The 23,528-nt window shown below is 42.1% G+C and overlaps 2 protein-coding genes across 2 annotated transcripts in view; one reads left to right on the top strand and one right to left on the bottom strand.

The window, feature by feature from the left end:
• Positions 1-888: 888 nt before the first annotated feature.
• Positions 889-15,338, bottom strand: TM2D1 (TM2 domain containing 1). The gene is made up of 6 exons (XM_031050905.2): positions 15,014-15,338; positions 13,647-13,720; positions 11,577-11,685; positions 7,273-7,364; positions 3,865-3,938; positions 889-2,622 (listed from the first exon to the last, which is right to left on the bottom strand). Exons 1-6 carry the CDS (start codon positions 15,172-15,174, stop codon positions 2,512-2,514), a joined length of 621 nt encoding a protein of 206 aa, XP_030906765.2. The 5' UTR covers positions 15,175-15,338; the 3' UTR covers positions 889-2,511.
• Positions 15,339-18,791: 3,453 nt separating this feature from the next.
• Positions 18,792-23,528, top strand: part of PATJ (PATJ crumbs cell polarity complex component) — a 153,289-nt gene continuing 148,552 nt past the window's right edge. Inside the window, exon 1 of the mRNA XM_034063832.1 lies at positions 18,792-18,823. The gene's annotated coding sequence lies outside the window, so the exon portion shown is untranslated. The remainder of the gene's footprint in view (positions 18,824-23,528) is intronic.

Genomic DNA, 23,528 nt, shown 5'->3' with positions numbered 1-23,528 from the left:
CAGAAAATCATCATAGGACAGACATTTTGATAAATATTACTGTAGCCAATTTATTATTAGCACAGTGGGACAGCTTTACATCTCACATCACACTTTTCACAGCCCTTATGGCAAACATGCCATATCTGATAATTGCACGATGAAAACAAAGACCTCACTACTGGCCCTGCAGTTCCTATCTGATTACTCAGTTAACCCTTGCTAAACTTCAGCTAGGCAATTAAACAGGTATGTAGAAATGCAGATAAGTGTGTTCATGTATGGAACGTAATTCCTACAGTACTCAATACCAGTTGAAAAGGTTATGCCATCTGTGGTGCTGATTTCTAAAAGGTTTTACAGACAAAGGAGAGGGTTGTGAAAGCAGTTGTTAAGACAAGATAGAGGATCAAGTGGAATGCCATCCCTAGGGAAGAGATGATAAAGCAGTGCATTCCTGGCAAGAGCGTCCACAGGTATCACAAACTAGAGAGCATCAGGATGAGGGAGTCCCGTAACAGCTTTTATTCCCTGCATTGGTTGTCACCCACCTTCTGTTCCTAGAGAAACACTGTAATTTGGAGTAACAAATCTTTCTCTCTGTTGGCTACATGGTTTCTGGGATTAACAAACTATTTGATGGACCTCCTAACTAATCATATTTTCATCTGATTCACACAAAACAGCTCCCGTATTCTTTTACAGATAATGAAGCTCAAGATGGGCTGCTGAAATCATTAAGCCAAGCTCTCTGCTACTTGTACACATGGAAATACATTTCAGAATAAAATCCTGCGTGATGAGTTGTCCAAGGGTATTTTTTTATTATGATGTCCATTGTATCTTCCTATTTTCACAGCTATATCACAGCTTCAGGATTAAAAAACAAAGAGCAGACAAGCCACAAGATTACCTTAGCCATAGATTTTATTTGATTCAAACAGTTATTTTCCATCCACTTCCTGTCTGTTTCTGAGAGTGTTTCAGGAAACAAAAATGTACAAAGAGCATCCAGTGAAGGAGAGACAAAAGGGAGATAAAACAAGTATCAGGCAAGTAAATGAAGCTAACAGTGTTCTTGTCTTTTTGAACCCAGAAGTAGAATGCAAGTATTCCAAAACTACATCTTTCTTGTGTGAAGGAAAGAATTAGTGTTAAGCACAAAACACTCCCCGTGATTTATTCTCATTACATATGTAAGGTTATGCTGATTTAGAAAAAGCCTTGATTTCTTCACAAAGCTTTCTGTGCACCAGCCAGTGTAGGTTTAAGAGTCTAAAACCCACAAATTGCACTTTTAAAGATCAATCTGGGAATCTCATTTTTTGTAATTCCCTTAAAAATACCTTTTGTGGACACATGAGAACCATTTTGAAAGTTTCATCTGAGAAAACAAAAGAATGCCCCAAAGTTTTGAAAACTATCTACACTATAGTTTGTATCACATGGATTTCTCACTCAGTTCTTGCCAGTCTTCATGAAAAGGTGAAGGGAATGTTTAAAATTGGTCAAATAACACAAAGATTCTGCTAACATGTCTCTGTGTGCATACACTTTTCTTTAAAGGAATATCTTGGGTGTTCTAAAGACTTTGGTCAAACAGCTTTGAAGGACACAGAACTCATTCCACTGAAACACAACTGATCTAAACCGACATCCTTTTAAGGGCTTTGTTAGTACAAAGAATTCACTTTTTTGACATTCTGTAGCCGTAAAATACATACGCCACTTTCTTTTCAGAAATAGAAGGTATTTCACTACAGATGGTTGCAAAGGAGGGGGAAAAAAATCAAAATAAGCAAAATGATTATACCGTATTCTAACCTCAGGGCACCCCAACATCCACACTCCCTTTTTGTGATTTATTATCTACAGTTCTATTTTTCTATGCCTTCATATTTCTAATGTTGATCAGCACTCTCCAGATTTTGCAACTTGTCCAAAATTTGTCTTTAACCTTTAGAGAAATAATTATTTAAATTAAAGGAATTTCAAAGGATCCATCAGCACAAGATTTAGGGCCATCTGGATTTTAACTAACAGGATAGAAAGGCCATTTCTGTGGTTTGGGATATTTAAGTTCATTTACAAACTGCTACACATAGCTTCAAAACCAGACCCCAAGTATAATCCTGGCCCAGCCATGCTAAAACCCTCATCAATTTCGATGGACTAAAGATCAGCATAGTTGTTCTGAACAAATCTTTCTCCACCTCTCTATAACACTCTAAATTATACTTACAGACACAGAAGAACGTCAGTGCAAATTGCAGAAGTCTGCACATTTCACAAATGGTACAACTTGGCAACAAACCATGTGCTCACAGAAATAGAGCAGTCACAAAGAAACTTGGCGCCTTTGAGGTAAACTCATTCACTTGAGGAATTTTCATATTTTATCATCTTTGTTCCATGTACATTTAGTATTCAGTTCTGATGAAGTGTAATTAATAAGTCATCAGCAATTTCAGTGGACGACTGGATCCATCTGTGGAACTGAAATGCACCTATTTGTGACACTTATTGCCAGGGTTAAGGATAGGTCTGCATTTTCCTGAATGTGGCATTGGTAATAGTGAGCCTTGTAAGCCTTGCTCCATAGTAATCTATAATGTAACTAGAGCCATCCGAAGGTCCGACAATCTACAAGAGAAAAAGAACCAAGACTTTTCAATATGAAGTGAAATATATACTTTGTGCTAATGTCTCAATTACTGCTAATTTTCCCATCATAAAATTAGTCATGCTTAATTAGTCAAACAGAAACTAGATTTATTTTGAAGTTATGCTTTAGTTTAACTGTTTTAGCAAGCGCTCTCTCAGAAGGAACACTTCCCTAAGGCTTCTAATCAACAAAATTACACAGCCAGGCACTGGTGCTAAGTTAAGCCAATGAGGATTTGAGTCACAAAATGGGGCTAACACATGAGTGGGCTCCAAACCACTCTTCTTGAACAAAGGAGGGTAGGCAGGGGAGAATTAGGTTGATGACAAATATCTCTGAAATAGTGCACAGGTAAGCAACAGAGGGAAGGAGAAAAGATCATGAGGTTTTTGTTCTGTAAATGCTAAATTGATGTGGGGTCACCACAGAGATGAATAAGGAGAGATGAAAGAAAAGTACTTTCAACTGCATCTGTAAGTGATCTGAGGCAAGATGTGATAGCTATGTGATAGCACAGAAAGGAATTTGAGAATGCATGTGATTTAAAAGATATATATTTTAAAATTATGCACCTTTGTGTATACATCTATAAACCCATATAAACAATTCCCATATTCAAAAAGCATTTTAAGTTCATCACAGGCAATTTGCAATTCATGCTAAATGGATGCACTGCAGAATAAGACAATTTGGCAATTTCATGATGTCACAAAATGTCACCCCAGCTGGGGATTTAAACATCATGAATCCTACAGTGACAGCTCTTGGGTGACATGGGACTTGTACTTGGAGGAGATGCAGAAAAAGAAATGGCAATCTCCCCTCCTGCACACTGCATGGACATCCCAGATGACGGGCTCCATGAGAATGAAGCACATGCAAACACAGAGCTTCAGGACTTTGGAAACAGCAGGACATCTCATGTGAAGTCCAACATAAAGAGCTCACAGGTTCTGATGAAGTGAATTTATGGTGCTATAGCTTCTGAGCTATTTATTACAAGTATTTCTAGATATCAAATCTAATTTTTAATTCAAACAGCAAATATATTGATACTTCATGCCCATATTCTACAACATCAACCTACAGTGCTAAAATACATGCCCTTATTTTTCAATACAGAAAAGTTCTTAAGGCCAAAAAGCTAACAAAATATTAGCAATTAAATCAAAGCTTTAGCAAAACCAGATTTCTAGCTTGTTTTGAAAGCCCTGACTTACCTGCATTGAAATAAGTATGAAATCAATTAGGCTCCCTATTCCACAAAATCCTACAGTGCAAAACTTCAACAAACCTAAAAAAGGAAAATAGGTTTAAGCCATTCACTATGAAATTCATAGGTTTCTGTGGCAATCACATTTGCACAAAATATATATACATACACACACCATACACACACACATCAAGAAACAGACCTAAAGTTAAAGATCTTCAATTCTCAGGCAAAGAACCAAACCTTATATTCATATTTCTACATCCTGAATACACTTCAAAGATATTAAACATTAACAATTTCATTTTTTAACAGATAAATATTCTTAAACAAGGAAATACAAAAGTGCATAACCATAAAACTGGAAATTTTCTTCTCTTTGATTGAGGCACAGACAGAAATAATCCCAACTTGAGCTGCAAAATTTACTCGTGAATAGAAAGAGACTTTCTACCAACTCACGAGTTGCAGCACATACTGATTTGATTTTCAGAACACGCTACTTTGGCAAACAATCCTTTGTATCATTTTTGTATTTTTGCTGAAATAGGAATTTATTTTGAATACATATTAAACGAATATAAACATTTCTTTTTAACTGGTATCCAAAAATGTTATTTTTTGTATGAATAAATGAAAGATTAATAGAAAATATATGGGAATAGTAACTAACAAATAAATGTTTCATTAGAAGTTGCCATGCAAGGCAGACTTAATCTGGAAAATGCCTTCAGAAGAAGGAGGCTGTCTTAAATTTAGTTTTAACATCAGCAGTGTCTTATACAACGAATATAATACAATGAGTAGTAAATGTAAGTAATACTTCAGTTGAGCTATGCAAACACCTAGGTTATTTTGAGAATGAGATACTCCTTGTGAAGACATTTGTCTCCTTTCCCAGGCATAGGCAGTATGAGGAGGAATGTGTATCTGTTGCATTTAAATCAGTTGTAAGCTATGCTGTACAGGGAAAACACAGCTCACTGCTGAAAAACTTATTCTTCCTGTGCTTACAAGGGCCAGCACACTTCTGAGGCAAGAGAGCACACTGGTAATGTCAGCCAGTGTACCATCCCAGAACACCTCTTCCCCACAGCTACAAGTTGAGCTGTGCTGCATGATACCTGCTAGTAAAACCTCCAGTAAAAGCTCTTCTCCAAAGAATAAACCTGCTCTTGGTCAACCACCTTAAAGTCTTCCAGCCTCCACCTCCTCCTTTGTGCTCCCTCTCTCTCAGAAGCAGAATTCTCTCCCACATACCACCTCCTCTCCCCCATGCCCTGTTTATGAGGCTGCATATGGAGGAGTTAACTGCATGCATGATGCAGGAAGAGCATCCCACAGTCTGGATACGGCTGAACAGTTGACAAGATGAAACTAGCCAAATTTATAAATGCCAGGGAGACAGTTTATAACCTCTCCATGGAACAACACAATAGTCAAGAGAGCACAGGGGAAAAATACCTAACGACCAAGAAGATGAAAGAGTAGTAAAGTAGCAGGATGGTCTTCCAGTTGATTAGAGAAAAAAACTTATGTGCATATTGCAACTGAAGTGGTGCCACTTAAACATGCAAAACCCAAATTACATCCTTGTTTAAAACTTGTTCCCAGTGGCTGACCTGTGAGACCTGCAGCAACCAGACACAGCCTGGCATTAGCATAGCAAAACATAAGGGAAACAGCCAGCTAAAAGTTGGCCTTAAGACACAACAGTTGAGATTATTAAATAATGCTAAACTCTGGAAAATGGTTTAATTTGTTATTACCTGCACTGAGTGCAGTCACCGTAAAAGATAATTGTGACACTTCTCCAAGCTCTGGTCCTGAATCTCAACACCAGCTGGCATTTCCAAGAGCACCTCCAGTTTATTTGAGGAACTGGTTGCTCCATTACACTGGATGTAGAACTGTTTCTGAACCTGGCATGTATTTCTGGAGTGCAGGGTAAAGTTGATTTTTTCTCTTCCTCCTCACTTCCCTCCTCAACAAGCAGATCACACTGAGAAAATAAACTCCTCTAAAGCATAGAGGGAAAAAATAGTGCTCTTACACAGTAGTAACTTATGGTTTAGTTCACAGTGTGTGGGAGAAGAAGAGGTTGCTTTCCTGATTTCTTCACATTCAACAGCTTGTATTTGTGTGCTCTTTAAGCAAAAAAAGAAGGAAAAAAATAAACCAAAGAGTGTTTTACAGTCTTTATTATGCCTGCACAAAGTATTTCAATGATATTAACCTTTCTTAACCATTTTTTGCCAAGGCGTGGATGACCTCAAAAATCTCCAATCAATCACTGTAAAGGAATCCTATGTTTTGATCTTCTGCTCTTACCTATTTGCTTTTGCCAAAAGCTTGAAAATGTGACTGTGGAAGAGCTTAAGTTTTTTTAACTTTGGTTACTGGCTACAGTATATTCCAGTAGGGTTAACAAGCATAAGCCATAAAGAACTTCTATAGAAGAATGGAGGATTTATAAATCTGTATTACGACGATATATTACAAAGTAATTACTGCAAATTTTTATTATCCCAAATGCAATGGAACAACAAAAAGATGCACTTTATTGACCACTTCCAAAAATGGATCATTTTGTGGAACAGATGGACAAAGTAAGTGTTAATTGGAGAATCTCAGGTTAAAAAAAGACACAGATGTTAAACACAAGATTACTGAGAAGGGCAGAGAATGTTAAGAAAACAACAAGGATTTGCATTTAGTGGGCAGAAACTCAAAATTCCAAACTGAAGTGGCAGTAACATGTAGCTTTCCTAATTCATTGTTCCATGCTACCTAGGCTCAAATGTATTACATTTGCCCAGCTCAGAAACAAAGCCAGTAAATATTGCCTGTATTTCAAAGCCATTGGCAACACCACCCTGGGAATAAGGTCCTAAAAACACTAGCCAGCAGTAGGTCTTATTAAAGGTCCCAGTTTCTGCAGAACTGTTATTAATACCATGAGCTATTTTGAAGGTATCTATTTGCCAGAATAAATTTCATATCCCAAAACACTGCAAAATTTGTTCATTATTTTCCTAGTAAAATCAAGCATCATTTAAGTAGTTGGCACATAAGTCAAAACCTTTTCTGTTTCAGTGCTTCACAAAAAATGCTGTGGTAAACATCAATGCAAAGCAAACGTAAAGCAAAACTATGAATACCAATAATCAAGTTTGCTTATTAGGATTTTATCTTTTGGAACAACTACATACCCATTTGCCACCACTTACTTCAACAGAACAGCAGGCTGAAGATAATGCAGAATTTTATCTTACTTGACAATAAAGTAAGGATTCTAGTTGTAAATATTAAAACCATGACTGTCAGCCTTCATTACTCAAAATATAAATGTACAGATACAACTCAATCATAAGAATAAGCTCTATCTCAAAGAAACAAAAAGAAAGAAACTTACCTAATGCAGGATAGCCTAGATAAAATCTATCTGCTCCAAGCCATCCAAGAAATAAGGACAGAGCCACTGCCACTTTGTATGAGTATCCATTTCTGCCAAAAGAAATAAGCAATGTAGACAATGACTGCAAGATATATCCACTCATACTTTTGAGAATTAAAGTAGTGAGTCATTTGCCTGCTGCTTCACTTTTCAAAAACCCTACAGACTGTTATTTATCTTCAGTTAACAGACACAGAATTGATAATATTAAGCTTCCAAACTGGGTAGGCACCCTCCATAAAGCAACCTCAGCTGTTGCAACTTGACTATACTCTTGCAGAATACCGACTATTCTGAAACTAAACCATGATTTCTTGTCAGGACATAATCCCCAGTTTCACAGAGTACTTCCTAACAATTCAGCCCTACTGAGACAACCCTAGAAAGCTAAGAGGTGTATGCACACTGTCTGTAGGTATTAGTCTCACACTCAGCCAAATTGAGAGGAACAGAATAGACAGGTGAGATGTCAGCAGAGACAGGAACTGCAATGAGATCTGAAGGAGAAATGAACCACGGCCACTGGTTGAAGAAGGCACAGGAAGGATTCAATAAAAAGGGTCAGTCGTGTATCCATTTACTACTCTCTAATGGCAGTAAATGCCACAAACACAATCAAAAAGGACTGTTAATGGTACAAAGATGTAAAGAGGTATTCTAAAGTTAAGCATCCCATGGTTAGAAATACAAAATAAACAGACACAACAGATTTTTTGAGATGTATGCTAATAGGCACCATTCTGGCCACCTAACCATGTTAACTTTACTCATAAGTAACTTATAAGTGAGCTAGAAACATATAGCTGTCAATACTAGAACTTGCTGCACCTTTGCTGTATTGGCGAACCACTAGGTTCTGAAAAGAAAAGCAAACCCAAATGTAATTAGAACTTCAAAACTATTCAATAATTCACTGCTTTGATACATGCACTACTATGTCCCAGCGATTATATAATACGTTCAAATTAAGCTCTCAGTTGACAGTTGAATAAAGCATAGTTTCAGAAAGACAGGAGCTGAGAAAGGTCCAAGCACCTTTATTAAGCACTTTCAATGCCAAATAAAGATCCACCTTTTTGCTTATTATCTAGATTTACTGACTTTAAAACTTAATGGCAACATTAAGGGATTAAATCATGCCTCTTACCTCAATGTTTGTTACTTAGCACTTATTAGCAACACAGAATGTACTGGGCATTCCTGGAACCTAACATAACGTAAATTACCATCTTTAGAACTGTCTTGTTTCTACTGTAAAGAACACTAATGGTTTTATTTGAAAATTGAGGGAAACTGTTGGAAATTGTTTATCAACTACAAAAGTGTCAACAACTCTCCAAGGACACTAAAGCATAAAACAAGCTCTTACACAAAAGGTGGGAACATAGTTTCATTTGAGATGCTCCTGATCAAAACTAGCAATAAACCGAGCACTTGCCCACACATTGAGATGCTTTTAAAAGCAGAATAGTGTGCAACCTAGTCAGCAACAAGCTGATGGGCAGAAGAAATCTAGTCTGAAATGGAAGCATGTTAATAGTGTAACAAAGCCGCATTCACTCTTGTATTTCCTTTGTCTTACTCTTTCAGACAAAAATATGCACTGAAGACTAAACCAGCGAGTAGGAAAATAACACATTCCAGGCATCTAAGTGAATTTCTACAGTTGGGTAAAAGATGCAATTTCTTTTCAGTTCCTCATCTGATTTTTTCTTGCTTCTCAGCTCTTAATTCTTTCTGCATATGTTTCTTCCACCTGCCATGCTAAAAACATCCTTCCAGATCTTCCACATGGGTTGATAATAATACACAGGTAGAGCTGTCGATCATGGTGGTTCCTGTGCTCTTTCTGGTTCTCTTAGCACTTCTCAAGGACCCATCCATACTGAACTTCATGAATTTCACAGAGTACTGTTTTGTGGACTCCTGTTTTCCTGGAATGGCAACACTTGAGCAATAGACATTTCAAGTCTGCAGATTCATGGCCTGCACATATTAAGCAAAATACATGCCAGAGTGCCCATGTGGGGAGTCCTAGAGTTCAGGGGGAAAAAAACTACCTCAAAAACATCAAATTAAAACCAAACCAAAGCAACCTTGACTTTGCTGGAGTAATCTCATTAGCACTTACAAGTTTTTCCTGGAACTAACACTGGGAGCAGCTGAGCTTGAACACATCCACTTATACAAACACATAAACATCTCCTGGTCTTGCTCTGTAATAACTGGATCCCAGAACTGTTATCTGGACTGTTCCTGGATTACAGTTTGGCTAAGGCAAGCTTGCTGACTTGTCCTTTCCAAAAGCTAGGAAGAGAGCTGAAGCTGTTGTCCCCATGCTAGGACAATCCTGTTAATGGGAAGATGTCTTCACAAATTAATTTTCTAGTTAAACGATGTGCAGTTATTTCTGCCAGAAGACAGGTACAATTTCCATCAAAACTCAGATGACATTAGAAAATTTACAAAAAGCAGTAGAAAATGCAGACCTATTGTTGCAATATTAAGCCGGAGATTCCTATTTGATGTTTCTCATAGTTAGGTAACATTCAAAATGGCTTATAAAAGGCTTCTATAAATGAACAGTGATTAAACAACTTTTTAGACAAGTATACATAGGAAGGATGGTAGTATTCATCTTGCTGCAACTTCTACCTGGCTTTGGGACTTTATCAAAGGCATGTTTCAGTAACTTCCTACATTCCCAATTGCATTTTACTGGAGACTTCAGCAAGCCTACAAAAGATGCTCCTTCTGCAATATGAGCAGTCACGAGACAGGGAAAGCCACAGCAAGTTCTTTTGGTAGTGTAGTCATTGATTAGTTCACCATAAAGAGTCATGATCAAGTAACAGACATCCCAAGAAGGATGACTTTTTCTGCTTACATATATTTTTTCATTAATAAATGTAATGAAAAGCTACATTTAGAACATGTTTCTAGAAAATGTATTAAACCAAAAATATACACATATATAAAAAACTCCAAATGGAGGAATTACTGTCTACTCCAAAGAGGAAGCAATTTTATTAAACTAGTATAGCTCATCTTGTTCTCAGTCCCCGTCACAGATGGGACTGAAACGCAATTGTTTCCGGACAAAAATGTGACTGAATTCTAGTTTGCTAGCATTTAAATTTGATTAGATGTAATAATATGTTTTCTTCAATTTGCTGAGCTTTGACTGTCGACAAGACTAAATACAGAGGAAAATATTTATGAAACTAAGAGGCAGAGCTGTACTTCAGAGTTAGGCAAATTATTGAGCAGCAAGAATTGCATTAGAGTTATTTGCTCACTGGTGTGATAAGGAATACCCAGTGAATATTACTGGTGGTTTAATTTCTGAAGATTCCAGTTGGACAAAAGCAAAAGGTTCCTGCATGAAGCCCACAACAAGGAGAAACAAATGGTACTGACAGGTGTTGGCTGATCATTAGCATTGGCCAGTTGGAACATTTATTGGTACCCAGAGCTCTCCACTACTCACAGTGTGCTTTAGAAAAACATGGTCCATCATTTTCACGTTTCAGAAATAAGCTCTTAAAAGACACAGAGGATCTGATTAAAGACAAAGATTGTTTAAAAATAAAGAACAGTTCCCCTGAAAGAGATTTTGGGGGGAACTGGTTTGAGACTGAAACGCCCCCAATATTCACATGTACTACAACTTAAGCTGCAGCTACAGGCACACTTTAAACTGGCATAAACCAATACTGACACTGGCAGAGCAGTGCAGTCCAGCCCTCCTTTCTCTGTTTTTTTATCCTTGAGTTGCCCTCACAATCACACTGGCACAAGCACCTAAAGTGACTCAAACTGGGGAAGTGATCCAAGTTAGTTCAAACTGAGATCAGTTCCCTCATTCAGTACATGGTACATCAGGGGAAGGGATGGAGAGGTGTCCCCAGACAGCTCCTTTCAGCAGCTGTGTGGATTTTAAACACATGTGAAATGCAGCTTTAGCATTTATGGCAAGTTTTTGCCAGGGTAAAGTACTAAGTAAAGCAAAGGTAAAACACTAAGGTAAAGCAAAGACACAAACATAACTAAACAAAGTGTCTAAATCAGAGACAGATTTACTCATAAACATGCATACTGTACCCTTGTATTGCTTATTGTGTCTATTACAAGATTAAGTACTGGGCAATAGGTGTATGGGTCTAGCTTCTCTTTTTCCATCTGTCAACACATCAAACTGTTTTAGAAAAACACCAGTGTGAAAACAGATAAATTATAACAAAAGGTAACAGTGTACTTACACGTTGCGACATGCAATAGGCTTGTAAAATCCAACTTCATGTCCTGTAAAGACTTTTTCTACACCAAGGTGATCTTTGCAAGTAATATTTGGTGCTGGCAGACACTGAACTGAGGACAAAAAATTATATTAAATTAATCAGTAACTGTGCATTGTAGCATCTTTTTCTGACAAGACACAAGTGAAATGAACAAACGAAGACCTGCTGCGCAAGTCTTGATACAAAGCACAGTACATACATGTATTACTGTTTAAATAACTTTAAGTCTTTTGTATGACTTCAAAAACTCATAGAAACTTACATATATATTACTTGTATTTTTTCCTTGCTGCATATTAAGTAAATTATACAAACCTAATTGCTGCCCTAATTCTGGTTTAATTTCCATTCTGGCACCAATATGAGTCAATAGGAAAGCTGAACCTGATATACAGAAAACATCTGCATCATGGGAAGTCAAATGCTGGAACAAGGGGCCCAGAGATGTAGTGTCATTGTATCCTCGGAGGTTTTCAAGATCTGACTGCACAAATCCCCAAGCAACCTGGTGTGAATTGAGTGCCAATGCTGCTTGGAGCAGGAGGATGGACGAGTTCCTGAGGAGTCTTCCAACCCAACTTATTCTATTATTGCATTATTTTAAGCTAAGGCTTGACTCTAAAGAGAATCAAAGTGGATATCAGAGCAGAAAGTGACATCTGCTAAAAGTCTGCAATGTATTGCCAGACTATTAGTCACGATCCAGTGTTATTTCATGTAGAAAAAATTAAGCAAAGAAAGCAGTTGCTTTCTGCTACTCAGAAACCCACAGCAGTTAACACATATCAATACAGAAAAAGCCACAATTATCTTGTCAATCTGACACCAGTAAGACTCCAAACCTGTTATTCAATAAGACTACTTCAATGCTTTGAATTAAACCCTAATTTGTTTGGGTGATGGATATCAGAAAAGTATTCAGAAACAGCAGTGCTTCAAGCATGATCCAGAAGATTAACTTTTTATTACTTAGGTAATACTGAAAAAGAAAACAACTCAAATACTGTGGAGACAATCTAAAACCTGCTATATGTGTAAAAAACACCACATAGACATAGAAAACACCATGTTAATTATTAGCAACTTTCTCCATTCTGAAGCTTATCTCCTGTTCTGATGTGTAGTGTATTAAATGCAACCACAATGTAATTGGTTAGGCAACAATCTGAGCTGAGAATCATCTCAAACTATGTCATATACTTTCTGCTCAAAGACTGGCTATCTACAGCCGGGGACACAACATCAAAGATGATGTAAAGGACTGAATAACTTTACAAAAGATCCATCTGGAATAGTATTTTCATCCAGTCTCTGAAAAGTATTTGGAAAACCTTCCCTATCCCTGAGCATCCAGTGAAGAAAATCATTCAGCATTTATGGAAAGCAAAACATGAAAGGCAACAAGCATACAAATGTGTTTTAAACGTGAATGCACATCAAATGAAACTGTTCTGCTGTTAACTAACACAGAGATCATTTCAGCACCTGAGAACACTAGAAAAGCTACACAGAAGTGGTAAACCAAGTGATCAATTTAAGCATTTTTCTGTTGTACTCCAAAGTACATCAGAACTTATCAAAATAAATCTAAGTGCTCTCAAAACAGAGCCTTATGTCACCAAAACCTCCTAATGATGGAAGGCACTATGTTCCCTTGAAGTATTTCTATTAAAGAAATACATTTTGAAGGCTGTTCTGTCATGTGTCAATTCTTTTAATAATTATATGCAAAATCATTATGACAGGAATGGTTTGTTTTAATCACAGTAATGCAGGACAGAGCCTAGAGGATATAGCATACACGGAAGAGATTTACCAGAAACCTCACTTACAAATGGACCAATCAGAGACAATGTATTCATTCATTTTTTAGTAAAGCATCCAATCCACACAAGTGGTTTAGGCTTTCATACTAATGATATTACTAATCCCACGTTTTATAAGGCTCATCTAGCAGATACACAAATGCATAAATTGAACACTTCCTCAGAAAACGCAGTTAGTGTCAACATATAAGTTAGAAATCCTTACCATATGCTGTGTGATTTGTGCAATTCATTGGTTCTTGGGTACTATTGTCTATTTTAGGCTCGTCACACATATATGTTCAGGTAATTGAGGAAAACATTTTTCATATCAAACACTACAACAGGTTTAACAGTAATTTATTCCACCCTCTTTAAACCCTGAGGATTTAGGATGCACCTTGATGTTAGCTCCTACCCATCCCCCAAAATAGGAACAGCACATTACCATACACTAAATCTGCTAATCCAATTTAATACACCAATATATCGCATAAGCTCCACATTTAATTAGTGCTGCAGTCAGCACTACCTAAAGGAACAATATTTATCAGTCACAGCCTCTGTATTTGAAGGCAACAAGGTTGTGCGCCTAATGTAGTCTTCTTCCCTTATTTCAGTATCACAGTGCCTTAAAATTGAGACATTTGGCTGAGAAGATGAAATTTGCACACACAAAATTCAAAGAACACCTAAAAATGAACATAGAATCCCAGCCTGGTTTGTGTTTGAAGGGACCTACAGCTCCTCCAGCTCCAACCCCTGCCACGGGCAGGGACCCCTTCCACTGGAGCAGCTTGCTCCAAGCCCCTGTGTCCAACCTGGCCTTGAGCACTGCCAGGGATGGGGCAGCCACAGCTTCTCTGGGCACCCTGTGCCAGCGCCTCAGCACCCTCACAGGGAAGGAACTTCATTATATCCAACCTGAATCTCCCCTGTTTAAGCTTTAACCCACTACCCCTTGTCCAGGAATCTAGACTAGAAAAAAGCACTGTGCGTGAGCTAATAGGTCTGAATGCCTAGAGCCAAGGAAAGCAGGAGATGAAGTTAACTTTCCAAGGTTTTCTTTCCTGACACTTTTGATGATCCGGCCAGCTACCATCAACAAGCGTTTTCTGGGAAAGGCCTGACAGGGTTTTGGAGTCAGGGTCTAACACGTGCACCCTGCTCCTCTGGACTGCAAGGAACTTAACATGGTGCAAAGACACCGTGTCCCACTCAAGTGTCCGGCAAACAATGAGGAGGTGGCGGGGTGGGGAAGAAAGATGTCTCATCCCAGGGGATTTACTTTGAAAACTGGAGGCACCCCAACCTCGGACACACTGTACACCCCCAAAATGAACCCAGGCCACCGCCGACGTGCCCTCTCCTGCTCCTTCCAGCCGAGACCCCCTCGGGGCTCCTGACCTGAGGCTTCCTGATATCACCCCGGCCCTGTCAGGCCTCTCACACCCTCCACCTCCCCAGTTCCCCCCACCCGAGGCGGCTGGACAAGCGGTCCCCCTTCAGGCACCGCCAGTCCCTCCGCGGCCCCATCGCCATAGCAACCGAGGCCCCGCCGCACGGCCCCGGCCCCGGCCGTACTCAGGATATTGCCCCAGCCTCAGCTCGTCGCACTTCAGCGGCGGCTCCGTGCCCGCCGCTCCCTGCACGGCTGCACCCCCGAACCATAGAAGGACAAGCAGGATCCGCGCCTCCGCCGCGCCTCTCCGCCTCCCCGGCCCCGCCGGCAGCCGCCGCGGCCGGGCGGCCATGATGGAAACCGCCGCTGCCGTCAGCTGACTCGCATGCCCCGGAGGCGCCACAGGGAAGAGAGGACCCCGCGGCCGGGGGAAGGCCGCTTTCCTGCGGGGAGGGGCGAGAAACGTGGCCCTACGGATTGTTCGCGGGATGATGAAGGAACCGGGGTGGGATGTGTGGGAAATTGACCTCAGTAAACAGGGCTCCCGAAACCGTTAATGGTCAGCAACGAAGGCAGAGCGTGCCCCTACTCAATATGGCACCCATGCCCTGATGAAAAATGGCGACATCCGCCACCAGCACCTGGCCGGACTGCGCGCACCTGCCCTTACTTAAGATGTCTGCCAGGAGTCGCTCCGCCTCCGTTCGGGCCCGCGGGAGGCGTGGCTCCGGTGTGGGGCGGAGTTAAAAGGGAAGGGTGCCCCTGTTGCACGTCGGTGGTGTGAGGAGGCGCAGCAGTGGGAGCCGGAGCTCACCCGGTGTCTGAGCCAGGAGGGGAGCTGTGGGTAGGGTGAGGGTGCTTCCTGAGAGAAGAGAGCTGAGCCCTCCCTGCGTCTCCAAACACCAGAGCTGTGGCTTTTGGCCCACCAGGTGAAATCTTGTATCTGGCTGTTGGTCACGGAGGGTGTCCCTGGTGTTGTCTGGTGCTTTGGCAATGTTTTCGAAAGCCCACAGAAGTGGTTAAAAGGGTGGTCTGTGTGGCCCTGAGTTGGGCAGTGCTGTGGCAGCCATGTGTCACTGTGTCCTGCACACCCACAGCAGTCAGAGTAAATAGATAGTTCAGAATTCTTACTTCAATCACATTAAATTGTGATATTTATTGATAAAGTGCTGCTTATTTTATTTTTAGAGGGGTACTAAATGTCTGGAGCAGGTAAACTTTTATCTTTATCAGTATTTGCTCTTTTTAAGGCATTTTGTGGTGGTGAAATCTTTAAATTGGCTTTAACCTGCCAGGGGGGAGACTGAGCTGAGCTCTTAGGCAGAAGCTCTTCCCTGTGAGGGTGCTGAGGCGCTGGCACAGGGTGCCCAGAGAAGCTGTGGCTGCCCCATCCCTGGCAGTGTTCAAGGCCAGGTTGGACACAGGGGCTTGGAGCAAGCTGCTCCAGTGGAAGGGGTCCCTGCCAGTGGCAGGGGTTGGAGCTGGAGGAGCTTTGAGGGCCCTTCCAATACAAGCCAGTCAGGAGTTCTGTCATTACCAAACTTCAAGTACAGACCTGTCTGAAGGTTGTTTCATGTACTTGTGGTGTGTTTGTTTTTGAAGGCATCAGTTGTCATTTATGAACTTCTGGGGATTATGGACTGCGTATAGGAGACAGACCATGTGAAGTAAATTCACCCAGGAAAGGCACTCTTAAGCTTACGTCTGTTCTAGCAACATTTCCTGAAGAGAAGTAGGGACCTAGAAACTGAGGAAAAGCAACTCCGAGTTAGTATTTAAGAAAATATTGTCATTGCACAGCCCTTCTGGAAGTCCTCTGGTTTTGTTGGTCATGATTTTGGTGACTGAATGGCGATTTGTACACAAGTCCGTTGGTACCAACGAGAGCTTTGTCACAGTCCCAGCTACTCAAAAGAATCAGTCAAACCACGGATTTAAAACGTGTGGATGGCTGACAAAGAGCTCAGCCAGTGATGTGAAATATTGCCATCTAACAGCTTTTGGGGAGATTTGTGTAAACCAAATTGGCAGTCTTGACTTTAGCAAAGTATGCAAATGAAAATTGATACTCCTTCCAGCAACTGGAAGCGAAAGGCCGGGGCCAGAGTGTATTTTGTCATGAACTCAGCCCTCCGAGATGGAGACTGAGGTGCACTGATGAGAAAAGTGCTTGGCTCTTGTCTGCAATGCATCTCTCGGATGGATAAATACATGCCTTGCTGTTCATCACTGTCAAGGAAATTGTCACTTCTCACGAGCGCTACATTAATTAAAGCTGAGAGTAAGGACTGGGAAGTTAGGCATTTGGAGGCTGAATTTTTAAAAGAAGAGGATGGAATGATGTGTTTGTAGCATGTTGCATGCTTTAGTGCAACTACTGTTGCTTAAATAAATTGGGTACTAGAATGAGGGGAAAACGATCTGAACTTAAGAGGTAAAATTGATTTCCTAACCTTTTGTAGCCCTTACCCTGTGTAGCTATAAGGGCTGTGTAAGGTTTGCAAATGAGCTAGTGAAACCAGGAAGCAGAATGCAAATTGGTTTTGGTGTTTCCTTTGACCATTTGTGTCTGTGTACATATATGTCTTTAAAAATCTGAATGGGGACTAATGCACATATTTTAGAGGTAGAAAGCACCCGCAGTTCCTGCAATTATTTCACCTAAATTAGTACCTGTCCAGTATTTGGAACTATTAGTACTGCATTAAGTATTTTTAGTGTGAGGTGTCCCTGCCCATGAAAGCGGGGTTGGAACTTGATGATCTTAAGGTCCCTTCCAACCCTGACTATTCTATGATTCTAATTAGCACTAGGAAAACTTTGCTTTTAATGCCATGGCAGACAATATGCCACGTCTCTTGACAGCCACAGGTAAGACGGTGTGTGTCAAGATTGGTGTTAGGAGCAGTGCTGGTTCTGGTGAGTGCTGTGAGAGGCAGTTGTTGTGCGCTGCCAGTTTGGTGTTCTGTGGTGGAAGTATTAATGACCCCTTAACTCCATCCAAGTCCCAGTCCTCCTGCAGCTTTTGATGTTCCCTTCTGTGGAAGTGTAGTGGCTGCGCTGCTGAGGCTTGCCTCGCCTCTGGGAATTTGAGTTCAAAACGGCTCTGAATTCATGTTTGGACACTGATTTACTGCAAGGGAATAAGAAAAAAGAAACCAAAGCCCGAAACTTTTCTACCACATCCACATGCGCATTTTTCCCTCACTGGGGAGTCTGGTGCCATACTGACAGGTCTACCCTTTAGGCCCATGATTTATATACACTGGCAAGTCAGGATTGCCTGAGAATTTACTTTGCTTTTAAGGTCAGCATTTCACAAAGCAGCTGCTCCCACTAGCTACTGGGACCAGACTCAGTGTCCTGTCTGGGAGCTTCAGCCCTGAACTTCAGCCTATATTCCCTGTCACCATCTTCATAGAATGGTTTAGGGTTGGAAGGGACCTTAAAGCTCATGCAGCTCCAACCCCTGCCACGGGCAGGGACCCCTTCCACTGGAGCAGCTTGCTCCAAGCCCCTGTGTCCAACCTGGCCTTGAACACTGCCAGGGATGGGGCAGCCACAGCTTCTCTGGGCACCCTGTGCCAGCGCCTCAGCACCCTCACAGGGAAGAATTCTTCCTAATGCCTAAGCTAAACCCTCAGCAGCACCGCGGAGAGGCCGGGCCCTGCCCTGAGCCTCCAGCTCAGGTCACGTCTCTCCAGTGCTCTCCGTTGCCACCCGGCAGACGGGTTCGGGCCTCCCGGAGCCGGGCAGGGGCCGCTTAGCGGCAGCGGCGCTTCCCCCACCGGTCCGTGCCGGGGCACGGCCGCTGCCTGCGGGCTACTCCCTCCCCCCGGAGGGCTGCGGCCCGGCCGTCCCTCGGGAGGCGGCTCTCCCGCCGCGCCGCCCCGGCTTCCTGCGCCGCAGGTGAGGCGGGCTCGCCCGCCGCTTCCCGCTTCCGCCCAGGTGAGAGCCGGCGGCCATCCCCCCGCTCCGACCAGCGCCGCGTCTGCCCGCAGGTACCGCGCGGTCCCGGCCCCTCAGCAGCGTCCCCAGAGCCAACGGGAGCCGCCAGCCCCTGCTCCCTGCCGGCTCGGTCCCGGCCCCCGCAGGCTGCCGAGGGCATGGCTGGGCAGTGGGGCTGAGGACTGAAGGAAGGGCGGAGGGGCGGCGGCCGGTGAAGGCCTGAGGAGAGGCCTCGCTGCCCTCGTCGCACTGGGGCTGTCAGGTGTGGTGGTGTCTGGGAGGGGATGTCTCCCCGGCAGGTAGAGTCAGCTTGTTGTGAGGGTTTAGTTCCTTCAGGCAGCGCTAGCGCTTAGTTCTGGTGTAGGTCCTCTGGAGAAGTGTTTCCTACATCTCCTCTCCAGCTCCTGACCCATATCTGGATGTGAGCACTGCCATGCTCAGGATACCTGCCATTGCCCACGGACTCCCACCTCAATGCTCTTTAGGTTTTGAACCCCAGGACCCTCGGGTTCTCCTTGACACTCCCATAAAGGCTGGGGAGAGCTGCACGGCTCCTGAAGGAGTGTCCCAAGAGGCAGGAGTTGTCTTGGTGTTGTGCAAATAGTTTCCATTGCTTGGAGAGGCTGTGTCATGATGAGGAGAGGAGGTGGTGCTAGGCAGGTAATGTGTGGTTTGTTAACGCTTTCCATCAGTGCCTCTCAAACTTCAGAGATTATTAACAAAGCAGGATTTTATTTAGGGGTGATTAGTAGGAAAACAGTTGTGTTCCTTGTGATTTTTGAAGCATAGAAATTCAGAATGGTTCCAGGTCTAACAGCTCTATTCCACCGTGAAGTGATTTGTTTATTGCCTACACCACCATCATAGTAACTTTAGGATTTATGGGCTAATTTCAGTAAAAGACAATATTTCTAACTCAGAAACAAACTTTCCATGAGCTTTGCGAGAACAGGTTTCTGAGGCAATGTTGTTGCTTTGTGAAGAGCAGCTTCGGCATGAGCTCACCCTTCTTTTAGCCTTGAGAGAACCCACACCAGCACTTCCCAAGAGGCTGAGGTCCACAGCAGTTCAGGTTCTTGCTTGTTGAAAGTTAGCATGCCTTAGGAGTGAGTAAGGCTCATTTTCATCTACATGGAGACAGGTGATCCAGATGCAGAGGTTTTGGTTGTTTTTTGCTTTCCTTGTGGTCACTAATCATAGGTAACAACAGAACATGCTCGGTTTGCCCATGGAGTAGGGTTTTTATATTCACCAGTACTTAGCTTTGAGCTGCTTTACCCTGGAGATGTGGTGTATTTGTGTTCAGATACTCACAGCACTGTTTGGTTGTTCTCTTCTTTAAGTGCCTGGAGCAGTCTACACACTCTCAGCACTGCACAGAACAGCAGGTTTTGGTCGTTTCATCTGAGATGTGCGTGCGTGCTAAACTTGGTTGGACTGACTAGTTCTGTACGTTCTGAATTAGAACAGGATGGAAAACTGAGTGTAACATGTAGGAGAGCAAAATATGTGTTAAACCAGTGTTTTTTCACAGGATTTAGTTGCTTGATGGCATGTGAACTATGCATCTTCTAATATCTGGAGGTATACGTGATGCTGTGTAAGGGCAATTTAGGATTAAGACCACAGCAACAAATGTTGCTTTCCCTTTGTTTTGTCTTTAGCAAATTTAAAACTATTTAAGCTGAAGTTTTCCAAGTCTCCTCTCTGATGAGGAAGGTAATGTGAACCATATGAGTCATTTGCTGACCTGTCCCTGGCAGTGTTCAAGGCCAGGTTGGACAGGGCTTGGAGCAACCTGCTCTAGTGGAAGGTGTCCCTGCCCATGGCAGGGAGTTGGAACTGGATGAGCTTTAAGGGCCCTTCCAACTCAAACCATTCTGTGGTTTCTGATTGGCGTCTGGCAGGGGGGTGATGGCAATGGAAGACTTAAACCTTTCAGCTCTTGTGATGACCTCTGCTGGCATCAGCATGGGGGAATTCCTTTTTTCTTGGTCTGCTTTTGAAGAAGATCCAAGTCAGGATTTCATACAAAACCTCATGAAACTTTCCCACTCATTATGAAGCGTTGAGTTCAAATCTCAAAAGTGAAGACAGTGAAAACCCAGATGCACACTGTGCTGGGGTGTGGGTTGGGTTGGCTTTTTTTTCTGGTGCTAGGAAACATTGAACTGTCTGAAATTCATCATTTTATCAATGATGTTATAGTAATCCTGGGAGTTCTGACATAGATTTTGAACAGAGATTTGCAGTTTTGTCGACCAATAAGATAAATGAGTGGCTCTGGTAATCAGAGAATGGAGCTAAGGAAGTTGAATGGGGAGTGAGTGCACTGATTTTAACAAGCCAAGCCAAAGTGCTTTGGATCACTCTTCAAAATTATCACCTAGGAATGGACCTCCTGATTTAGCAACTGTCTGTTGACACCCTGCTTGGACTTACCACTGGTGTTTGGAATTTGTTTGATGATAAGCTGCTTGGGCTCCCAAAACAGCTCAATAGCACATGGAGTTTTGTGTTTCTCTGGTGCCCAAAAACTAGTCATAGAGACCTGTCCTTAATTATACATTACTTCAAAACTTTATATTAGTTTATGTTTTCAGAGATCCACACACACAAGATGGTGATGTTTACTTTACCATATAACACACTTCTTCCCCCCCCACCCTGAACTCTCCTTTTTATGAAAGAAAGGAGAACAAAGTAATACTGAGGGTGGTTTTAACATATTGCACACACACACAGATAATCACTAGAAAACACTGCAAGCTGGCTGGAGGCCAGCTTTGATCACGAGGGATCCCAAAGTGCTGTGTAAACTTCAGCTGTTACACAAACTGGACTTGAAGTCCACTTTGGTGTCCACTGATGCAGAGTGGCCTGCAGTGGCTCTTAGCAATGCTTTGAAGGAGCTCAACTTCCTTTAATCTTCCCCCCACTCTTCTGCACCACCTTCTCCAGGGGACTAGATGGAGCCTAGATCTCTTACCTATGTTTTTCTGCCTAAATGTTTCTTTCTTGGAGCTGTACCCATTGCCATAATTGCTATTGTTACCCCTGCTGTAATGGAAAAACAGATTAATCTTGGGGACTGTCAGTGCAGTGCTTTGAGGCTGGTTTGAATGACGCAGGCTGTTTCTCAGGACGCAGTTTGACAGTGCAGCTGAGCTGCCGCTGCAAGGTGTGGTCCTGCTGCCCTGGCACTTCTCAGCCCCCTCCTTGTGCCAGTGCTGGCACTTGAGAGCCAGCTGGGCAGAAAGCTCACCCTACCAAAACGTGAAGGTTTTGTCCTGCATGTTTAGCTCCCTGTTCCAGCTCACTATGGGATCAGATGAATGAGTGCAAGTGCAGATGGAAAGGGAAGAACAAAATGCATGAAAGACGGTTGGAGAGCTGGACCAGCCTCTTGGCTTCAGCTATTAAATAGGCATGGTGCTGTCAAGTCATCATTATTTACTGCCATGCTGGATTTCTGGGTTTCATCTTTTCTTTGCCCTGTGCTGGTTTAAAGGTGCTTCAAGCCACTTTTCCTCACAGGAGTTATTTTGCATCCCTTTCTGATGTTGTTTCACTTGCTTTAGTGCTTTCTCTTTTCTCCTCTTTTAACTGCTGATATGAGGTAGAAAAACAGAGGATGGAAGTGAATGGAGGGAAGTTAAACTGGGAAGAAAGAACAAATTTCCATATTCTTTGTCCTGTTTTGTTAAGATTCATGCAGCATTTTTAGTCAGAGGTTAAGTTTTGCCTTTTTGGTTTAGATGACTTGGGAGTGTGTAAGGAAATGGTATTTTAATCTGTTCTTCAGAATCAGGTCTCAGCATAGTATCAAAGGCTCCTGTGCTCTTAGAAGTGTTTTATTTCAAATGGAAAAGAAAATAAAGCTGCAGCACTTACAAAAGTTCAGATGCATTCTTAAAAGTCTTTCAGGGGTTCTATGGGTTTGCTGCTTCAGCTCTTGCTATAAGTTTGATTTAAAATGGCCTCCTAAATCTGTTAAGAGTCTCGCAAAGTGACTTCATTTTGCTTGGCCTTGGGTGGAAACCATGCAAACCCACCAAGTACTCCAGGAATCCCTCCAGGAGCCACAGCTGTTCAGATACAGTAAAGGTGCATAAATCTGCAATTGTGCTCTGTGACAAACCTCTGCTGGTTTGTTTTGTTGTTTAAATTAGGTAAATCAACTTAATCTGACTCTTTAGGAGAAGCTTTTCACCTGCATAATTAATATTTCATTAAATATAAGTGTCCTCCCAGAACTCAAGATGTTTTCAGTGTGAGCACAGACAGCATCAGAGGCAGAGCTGAAAGATCAGAGGTCCTGCTGGGAGAGACCCCATGGGATTTGCTTATCCTGGTGTCACATTCAGATGCATATGACCCTTTCTACACTTGAATCGCAAGATTAAAAAAATAAATACTGAGCTATATATATATGTGTGTGGCTATTTATGTTCTAAAATAATTCCAAATACATTATTCTAAAATTACAAAGTTATATGCTGGGTAGAGTTAAAATGAATTGTGCTATGAAATGGTTGTCTTCTTTCCGAGGAGCTTGTACCAAGGGCAGAAATCTTGTTTCTTATGTGTTTTGGTCTAAATGCCTTGATAGGTTTCAGAATAACAGGCTCCACATCAGTGTAATAACATACAAGTAAGGGTACAAATATATCATTGCTGCTAATTGCAAGCCTGTTGTTTTCATACTGCCATCTAGGCCTCAGCCCCAGTTGGGGACCTGCTCTGTTTGGCACTGTG

This window comes from Melopsittacus undulatus, chromosome 6 (genome assembly GCF_012275295.1).
Source record: "Melopsittacus undulatus isolate bMelUnd1 chromosome 6, bMelUnd1.mat.Z, whole genome shotgun sequence".
Lineage (NCBI taxonomy): Eukaryota > Metazoa > Chordata > Aves > Psittaciformes > Psittaculidae > Melopsittacus > Melopsittacus undulatus.
The sequence above is the reverse complement of the archived record's forward strand: the minus strand, read 5'-3'. Positions and strand labels throughout refer to the sequence as shown.

Coding starts and splice junctions, on each gene's coding strand:
- TM2D1 (XM_031050905.2), bottom strand. CDS start 15,174: ATGGCCGCCCGGCCGCGGCGGCTGCCGGCGGGGCCGGGGAGGCGGAGA. Junction 7,365..11,576: donor CCTATTGCATGTCGCAACGT/GTAAGTACACTG, acceptor TTCTTTTGGCAG/AAATGGATACTCATACAAAG. Junction 2,623..3,864: donor TCATACTTATTTCAATGCAG/GTAAGTCAGGGC, acceptor TTTCTCTTGTAG/ATTGTCGGACCTTCGGATGG.